The sequence below is a fragment of the Chrysochloris asiatica genome, unplaced genomic scaffold (assembly GCF_000296735.1).
Source record: "Chrysochloris asiatica unplaced genomic scaffold, ChrAsi1.0 scaffold00042, whole genome shotgun sequence".
Lineage (NCBI taxonomy): Eukaryota > Metazoa > Chordata > Mammalia > Afrosoricida > Chrysochloridae > Chrysochloris > Chrysochloris asiatica.
This window is the reverse complement of record NW_006408560.1, coordinates 15,388,601-15,397,073: the sequence shown is the minus strand read 5'-3', so window position 1 is coordinate 15,397,073 and position 8,473 is coordinate 15,388,601. Positions and strand designations below refer to the sequence as shown.

Genomic DNA, 8,473 nt, shown 5'->3' with positions numbered 1-8,473 from the left:
GGGTCAGAGAAAAAGAGAAGACCCCCAACGAGATGGATTGGCCAAGTGGCAGCATCGATGGACTCAAGTGTGGCAACAATAGTGAGGTTGGCCCAGGATGGGGCAGTGTTTCCTTCTGCTGTGCATAAGGTCGCTATGAGTCAGTATCAACTCCGTGGTACCCAACAACAATTATGTGGCGCTATGGGTTAATGCGCCAGACTTCAAAGCCATTTGAATTGCAAGGTCAGTGGTTCAAGCTCACCAGCTTCCCCTCCGAAACACTATACAGGGTCACTATGGGTCAGAATCGACTCGACAGCACTTGACAACTATAGAAAATACAGCTCTGGTAGTACGGTTACTAGTCAATTGCTAATCTCACAGTCAGCAGTTCGAAAATACCAGTAGTTCTGCAGGAGAAAGATGAGGCTTTCTGCTACCATAAAGATTTGCAGCCTTGGAAACCCTACGCAGGGTCGCTATGAGTCGGAACCGACTCCACCGCACATTACTACCACCAACTGCTAATAGGAAAGCTTGGCAGGAGAAAGATGAGGCTTTCTGTTTTTGTAAAGATTCCTAGGCTGTAGCCTAGGAAACCTTATATAGGGTCCCTGAGTTGGAAGCTACGCTACAGACGACATTTAGCAGCAGTAATGGAAAGGGAGTCCTGATGTGGTCCTAAAGCACTGGATCACAAGTTCAGTTTGAACCACAAGGTGGGCAGTTCAAACTCACCAGCCGCTCCTGGAAACCCTACATAGGGTCACTATGAACCAGAACCGACTCGGCACTTAACAAAAAACAACATGGGAAAGGAGGAGACCTGGTGTGGCACTGTAGGATAAATACTCTACTATAGCTCTGGTAGCGTAGTGGTTACGAATCGGGCTGCTAAACTCAAGGTCAGCAGTTCAAAACTACCTACCAGTTGTTCGGCGGGAGAAAGATGGGGCTTTCTGCTCCTGTAAAGAGTCACAGCCTAGGGAACCCTGTGCTGGGTCACTATGAGTCGGAACCGACTCCACGCTACTTAACAACAACATAATAAGGTTGACTTGAACTGAAAAGTCGGCTGTTCAAACTTACCAGTCGCTCCTTGGAAACCCTTTACAGGGTGGCTATGGGTTGGAACCCACTCGACAGCACTTAACAACAACAATGGGAAAGGAGAGTGGCTCTATAAGATAAGCACTGTACTGTGAACCACACGGTTGGTGGTTCGAGCACACCAGCTACTCCCGGGGAGAAAGATGAAGCTTTCTGCTTCCACAAAGATGTACAGTCTCAGAAACAAGGTCGATATGAGTCAGAATGGACTGGACAGCACTTAACAATAAAACTATGGGAAGTCCTTTTTAACATTAACTTTTTCTTCCAGCTCAGTTTTCCCCACTTCACCCTCTTCCAAGGCCAAATCTCACAGCAGAACCAGGGCAGGCTAAGAGCATCTGGCCCTTTAAGAGCACTTTCTTCCCCCCACGTGCTGTCTGGTTGGGCTGGCGACGCTGACGCACGCGTGACGTCAATGGCAGCTGGCGGAGTCTGGGCACGAGGAGAGAAGTTGGGTGGGGGTAGGAGGCGAGTTTGACAGGCGGGTCATTTGCATTTAAAGGGACCCACTTTCGGGTTAGTGATCAGAGAGCTCTGAAGAAATGTGCAACCGGAAAACTTTTCTCCCTGGGTAATGGAGCAAGAAAAAGGCGTGGTACAGCTCAAGTCGGTAGTGACTTGATTTGCGATGTGAATTATATTCTTCCGCGAACAGAGGGAAATAGTCCGTCGGTGCCTGGGCTGGGAGCACGTGACCAGGAGGAGGCGGGCGTTGAGGGGGAGGGACGGAGGGAGGAGCAGAGAAGCCGACTGTCAGGCAGCATTTCAGCTGCCCCCACCTCCACATCCTGCCCACCCTCCTGCAGCTGCCACCACATCCTGCCCAGGCCGGGGGCAGGGAACTTGTGCGGGGGTATGCACTGACCGAGTACCCAGCTTTGGCATCCCTTCCCTGCCCCCTTCAGCTCCAGGGTGGGGCCTCTACTCTCTGCCCCAGGCACCCCGACACTGAGCTTGGGGCTCAGATCTTAACAGCTCTGCCTAGGACATCACTCAGCCTGAGTCCACCCGCTACTCTGTTCCAGAATGGGACTCGACCCATCTGTGTCCTAGACCACAGCCCTATTCCTGGACTAGCACAGTTATTAATGGGCATGGATGTTTGATAAGGTTTTGATAACCTTCACTCAGACACACACACACAGAGATTCATGTAACTGAAATTTACTGAACACATTCCATGCTGGACTCTGTCATGCTCTGAAGACCCAAATTTTTGTTTGATTGCTGCCCTCAAGGATCTGGTGAGGAAAAGCAAAATTAGAAACCCAAAATACCAGTGATGAGGTAAGTACACAGAGTAAAGAGCACTATACAATAGGCAAAAGAGTGACACATGAGTCCATGCAGAGACTGTAAAAACCGAGAAACCACGAGTACACCTGCTGATGGCTCCTTCCCTCGCAAACAAAGCAGCAGATATGGAGGTTTTGGTTGGGATTACACAGAAAGTGGTAGATGAACCAGTTTGATAGAAAGAATGGGAAGGATGGAAGTGGGGGGCTAGAGTTGGTCCAGGTGGCTTCACCAGGATGGTGAAGAATGTCAGTCAAATAGTCAGACAGGTAGACTAGCAGTGATGTCTTCACAGGGTTATAGAAAAACAGGCAGGAAGAAAAGCAACCCTTGAAGGATGAGGATGAAAAAGACCCTTTCAAATCAAGTTAGATTGGGGTTATTTTAGAGGGTGTGTGTTCATGAATAAGAGTTGTTGGTGTCTTTGTTATTTAGTGCTGCTACAACAAAAATGGAGTCCTGGTGTGGGATTGTAAAATAAGCACCGGGTTGTTAACTAAAAGGTTGAAGGTTCAAACCCACCAGCCACTCTGGAAACCCTATACAGTGTTTCCATGAGTCAAAATGAATTGACAACAAGATACAAGGTAGACATTTCCGTTACAAGTGGGAGAAATTGAAAGAAAAGGGAAAACAGGCACCAAACTAGTCAAAATTCCTGCTTAAAACATACATTAGCTCTCAGGTTTAAAAATAATTCCTCTCTTCTCTGAGACCATTGAAGCAAGGGCTTTGCCTTTCAGACTCTGGGTGCTGTTCTGCTGATCACACCTTCTGAATTTGGGCTAGAGGCCCCTTGGCCTAGGGTTTCAGGGTTCAGGGTTTCAGCTACACCTTCAAGGGCCACTGGGATGGCAACTTTGTTTCTTGGGCTTTGGGTGGCTCCAATCTTCTAGTCTTATCTGTGTGGTAACCCCACACTTCAGCCCTTGCAGGCCTTGTTCTTCTTCTGTCCCATAGGCATGAAAGCCCTGTTCCTTCAACTTTGAGTGATGGCCCATTCCTTAAAGGCAGCAGTCCCACACCCTGAAACTCTTTGATACCTAGAAATCCAGGAGATGAGACTTTTGCTTCCTCTCATGGTCCCCTCCTTTGAAACCAATAAGGCCCTGCTTCCTATGTTCTTTCGAATGGTTGTGCAGATCTTGCGCTGCTCCTGGAATGGTCCCTTTCTTTCCTTGGAGGACAACAGATACAGCTCTTTTGGCCTATTTCCTGTCTGTAGAATTCCAAGAGGCAAGGATTCTCTCCTTTCATTCTTTCTCTATCCCCTTCAGTCTCAGCTGATGGGTTTTTTGTTGCTCCTTAGATCCATCAATCTTAGACTTAGTCTCTTTAACAAAAGATTATGTAGCTAAGTACTTGGTGAACATTCTAGGATATGTGTCCTTAGTTTGTACAATAGAATTTTTCAAATTGTTAAATTCTCTTTTCATTTTCCAATTTCATTTTTTGAAGTCTAACTCTTTGCTGCTTTAGCATTTTACTATTAGTAAAGAGAAATCATGCAGGCCCTTTAGTATCTTGCTTAGAAATCTCAACTGGATAACCAAGTTTTATTATTTACAAATTCTAACTTATCTGAAGGTGTCTGTGTGTGAATAAAAGTTGATGGTGTCTTTCTTAGTTATTTAGGTGTCCAGTGTGGCACTGTGGACTAATGTACTGGACAGCAAAGTTGGTTTGAACCACAAGGTCACCAGTTCAAGCTTGTTTGTATCATCTCTTTTATTCTTTTATATCTCAAAAGAGATTGACTCAGAATATACCCTACATTAATTCTTCCTCATTAACATAACAAAGACAGCCCATTCCCAAGTGGGATTATAATCACAGGTTAGGATTTATGACAAGGTAATTGGTAATTTGGGGGGACACAAGGCAATCCATTAGAGTATCCCTTTGGCATATAAATTCATGAAGGTGATACCACAAAGAAGAGTTTACACACACTATTGAGGACTTTGTTGGGCATCCAAATGCCTGACTCCTAGAGGCTTTAATAGCAGCTTTGAGCTGTTAGGTAACTTTTCTCTAGGAAAGAGGAGTGGATAGCCAGAGGGAGAGAAATGAAATTCAAGTGTCTGATCCCTTCCACCCATTTTCTATCCAGAAGATTCTGGGATGCATAGTCCAGGGGCTAGAAGAAGACGACGAGGTGACTTGTTTTCAGGTAGCCCTTATTATGATCTAACTTCCAATCACATTACTCTCCAGATCCTTTGTTCATCCTCTGGACATCAAAACCTCATGTTTGTTGCTTTTTCTCTACCAAGAAGTTCTCTGTATATTCTAACCACTATTCCAATGATCTCACAGCCAATTCTCACTCTGCTCTCTCTAGTGAGTTCCCATTTCAAGCATCTCAGGATCAAGGATACTCCATTTCCACCACTGTACTCTCTTACCTCCTCTCCCTCTTCCCTCTTGCTTCTGGCCCTTTAACATCCTCCCCAGGTGACTCACCTTCCTTCCTCATTCCTTTGTTAAGGACCCAACATTCCAAGGCTTGGAGGACCAGCCAGCCAATCACAGCTCAGGCAAGACTGTCTCAGGTTTGAGATTGGCTGAAGCTGTGGTTGGCGGGAGGCTAACCACTGTGATCTATAGGAGGTTGGGGAGGGGGTTTCTGGGTCTCAGTCCTGGGAAAGAATTTGTTCAGGGGCCGCTTATATTTTTGGAGAGAATCTTTGTAGTAGAGCTTGGGCCAGAGGGGTCGTTGTCTTGGAAAGCTTCAAATCAAGGGCAGGCTGAAATCTTAGTTCTCTTGGCCTCCTGGGGGTTTGACTGCCCCCTGCCCACTTTTGAATTTTTTGTGCTCTGGGATCCAAATGGCCTGAAGGCTGAGTTCCCAGGCCTATTCCTTCAAGAAGTCTTTTCCAGCAGCCCAGGATCTCTCCAGTCTCAACATTCTGCTTTCCCGACGTCGGAAACAGCCGGAAAATAAACACCCTGATGACTAAACGGTTTCTCCAGCTAGAGCCTGGGGAAGCACTAAAAATAGAGGCCACAAGTGAGGGGAGGTTCCCCACTTTGTGTGTGGGGGGTACTTTCTCATCCTGCTATTGCCATAGCCTCAGCCCTGGCACAAGACTCTGTTTTGGAAGTCCTCGGAAAAGGAGCAAGTGGGCTCCCGTTGCCGACCTTGAAATCCTCTGGAAAAACTGGCTGGCAGGAAGGGCTGACATTTTCTGGTGCTGGGGGCCCTATCAGTTTCTATGGATAACTGAAAAGTTACGTTTTGAGACAATGGGGGACACTATTTGAATCGGGTCTCCTGAAAGATTAGGTGGGTATATTGGAAACTGAGGCCCAGAAAACTGGAGCTTGCTGGTTTCCTGTCCTAGAATGTATCAACTGAACTTGCCTCCTTTGAGGCTTGTGTGGACTACCAAGGAGCCTCAAAGGAGCTTGCAGCCTGGCCCTTGACCTACTGATTGGAGTTATAGCATGAGGCACTGTTCTAAGCAATCCTCACTCCAAATCTGAGTTAGGTCCTGTGATTACCACCTCCGTTTTACTCATAAAGATCATCAGGCATAGGGAAGTTAAAGTGCCTGCCTTCACAATTAGTAAATGGTGTGGAATAAGGATTTGAATTCAGGCAGCTTGACTACTCCAGAGTTGATGCTTTTAACCAAAATGACATGCTGCTGTTTTCTGCATGTATTGGTCTATCTCTTGTTGTTAAGTGCTATCTAATAGTTTCTAACTCATAGGGACCCTGGATAGGGTTTCCAAAGAGTGACTGGTAGATTTGAACCACTTACCTTGTGGTAAGCAGTCGGTGCTTATCCTATGTCACACCTGCACTCCTAGTCTATCTCTAGCAGCACTTAACCCAGAATCAAGTCTTTGTCCAGTAAATTAGACCCAGTCAGATAGAAATCAGGGTGTGTGGAGAATTGAGTATCTTTCTGTTCTGCAAGTTTCTCTGAGATCTAAGATTTCGACCATTTCTCTAAGTTCCAGGTAGAAATGGTAGGACTTGAAGTAACAGGAATGCTAGAGAGGAAGCATGTCTTTGTCCAGTCCAAATGGCACCCACACTTCTGTTGTAGGGCACACAAAGATTCATCACGCCCTGGGGCAACCAGGGTTTAAAATTTTAAATATTTTAAAAGAGCTATTACTACTTTTTTTACAAGATGCTTCTTGGGTGTTTCCCGTGCTGGGGAAAATTAGGGTCCCGCCCCTTTAAATTGCCCCCTCTGCAGTAAGTGCACTGTGGCCGCTGGCCTTGGGGATTAGGTCACCCAAGAACTATGAGTTGGCCCTTTAAATTGCTGGGCGTCTGCTAAGCCCGGCCCTGGAAGGGGAGGGGGCCTGTCACAGGTAGAGGGAGCAACTGAGCTCTCCAGGTAACCACCTAAGGAAAGAATGTGGCCCTTTAAGTGGGGCTTCTCGTCACACTTGTGGGCGATGAAATCTTTACACCCCACAGTCTCCTCTTTAATATATCTACTCAGACTCTCACCTCTCAACTCTCCTGGGGCTCTGAGGAAAGGATAAAAGTAGCGTGGTGTGTGTGTGTGTTTGTGAGTACGCGAGCTGTCAGCGGAGCAGCCTCAGAAAGGACCTCCTCGAGCGCAGGGTGTCTGAAGCACTAGGCAGCCGTCCCGGCGTGATCAAAAGGGGACCACGGCTGCAAGCCAATCCCTTTAAAGGCCTCTGGGTCTCGCCTTCCTACTTTGCCTAGCTCAGCCCCATCCTCCCTCTTGCCCAACTGGCGGAGGGATCTGCTACTCCCGACGCTGCAGCTAGGGTGGGGGTGTGGGGGTGGGGTGGGGGGCCGACCCGGCCCGGCCCGGCCGGCCCTAGGGAAGAAGGGGCGGGGCCGCGTTCCTGGGACCGCCCTTGATTCGGCCCCGCCCAGTTCCCTACGGGGTCCTCCCATTGGCCCCCCCGCCTGTCCATCACCCCTGTTCCCCCACCACCACCTCCCCTCAAGCTAGGCTGAGCTGTGCCTACGTCGGCCTCGACTCCCGGGGGCTGGAGGAGTTACCTTTGGAGCCCGAAAGGAGGAAGGAAGCAAAATATCAACAACAGCCGAGGTGGCTCGGGCGCTTGGCCCCAGTCCCCCGCCTGTCCGCCGTCCGCCCGCCCGTCTTCGCGCCTGCAACGGGGGCCCAGGCCCCCCGGCGCCGCCCAGGGCCCGCGCGGACACCGGCCTCATTTATTATTCCCTCCGCCCGGAGCTTCGGCTTTTCAGTGTTGAAGATCCTCCGAACGAGGGACTAGGACTGCCCCCTCTCCGCCGCGACACCTCTTTTCCCTAGTAGGGTCGGTGAGTAAAGAAAAATAATGCGCCTGTCACTTTAAGGCGCCCCCTCCCCCACCCCGTCCTGGGCTTGGGGTGGAGGGTGGTCTAGACCGTCCCCCTGAGGGGTGGGATGGGGTGGCCCCCTGGTTTGGGAGAAACTCGCGGAGCGGGCTCTGCGTGCGGCGTTCGTGGGGAATTACAAGGGGGACTGTGTTGGGGAGTCGGCTTTGGGGGGGCAAGTGGAGTGGGCTGTAATTCCCATGGGTGCTAAGGGTAACCTGTGAGGACAAGCGGCTTGGGGACGCGCCGATCTCTTGGCGGCCGAGGGTTACTACGGACTCTTGAGTGGTCTGGGAAGGGGCGCCATCCTCGGGGGGGGGGGTCTCCGGTGACAGCCGGGAGCGACTGACATTTTAACAGCCGGCCCCCCTCCCTCTCCCTCCTCGCGCCGCCTGTTCCCTCCTCCTTGGCCCGAAATGGTGCAGAAGGGGGCCTGGGAGGGCGGCGGGAGGGTGGGGGCGGGGGGAGCCGCAGCTGTTTGGGAAGCGGGGGAGGGAAGGGGGATGTTGTTCAGATGACACCGAGGTGGTGGGTTGGGGTGTGTGAGTGTGTGTGTGTCCGGGGCTCGTGTTTGCCCGTGCTTGTGGAGTTGGGATGAAGCGTAGATACTGAGGTGGGCGCGCAGGGATCATTTCTCAGGACCTCGTAGCTCTGCTGCTTGACACCCTGATAATGATTGTCAGGAGCCCCAGCAGGAGCACCACCACCACCCCCACCAGAAGTTTGCAGCTGTTCAACATCTGGGCAAGAGTTCACTAA

At 49.9% G+C, this 8,473-nt stretch overlaps 1 protein-coding gene across 1 annotated transcript in view; it reads left to right on the top strand.

Annotated features, from left to right (window-relative positions):
- The window catches only part of IQGAP3 (IQ motif containing GTPase activating protein 3), an 81,906-nt gene extending 74,274 nt beyond the window's left edge, over positions 1 to 7,632 (top strand). Inside the window, exons 39-40 of the mRNA XM_006861733.1 lie at positions 7,091 to 7,156; positions 7,347 to 7,632. Coding sequence (XP_006861795.1) covers positions 7,091 to 7,156; positions 7,347 to 7,632 — 352 coding nt within the window. The remainder of the gene's footprint in view (positions 1 to 7,090; positions 7,157 to 7,346) is intronic.
- The last annotated feature ends 841 nt before the right edge of the window (positions 7,633 to 8,473 follow it).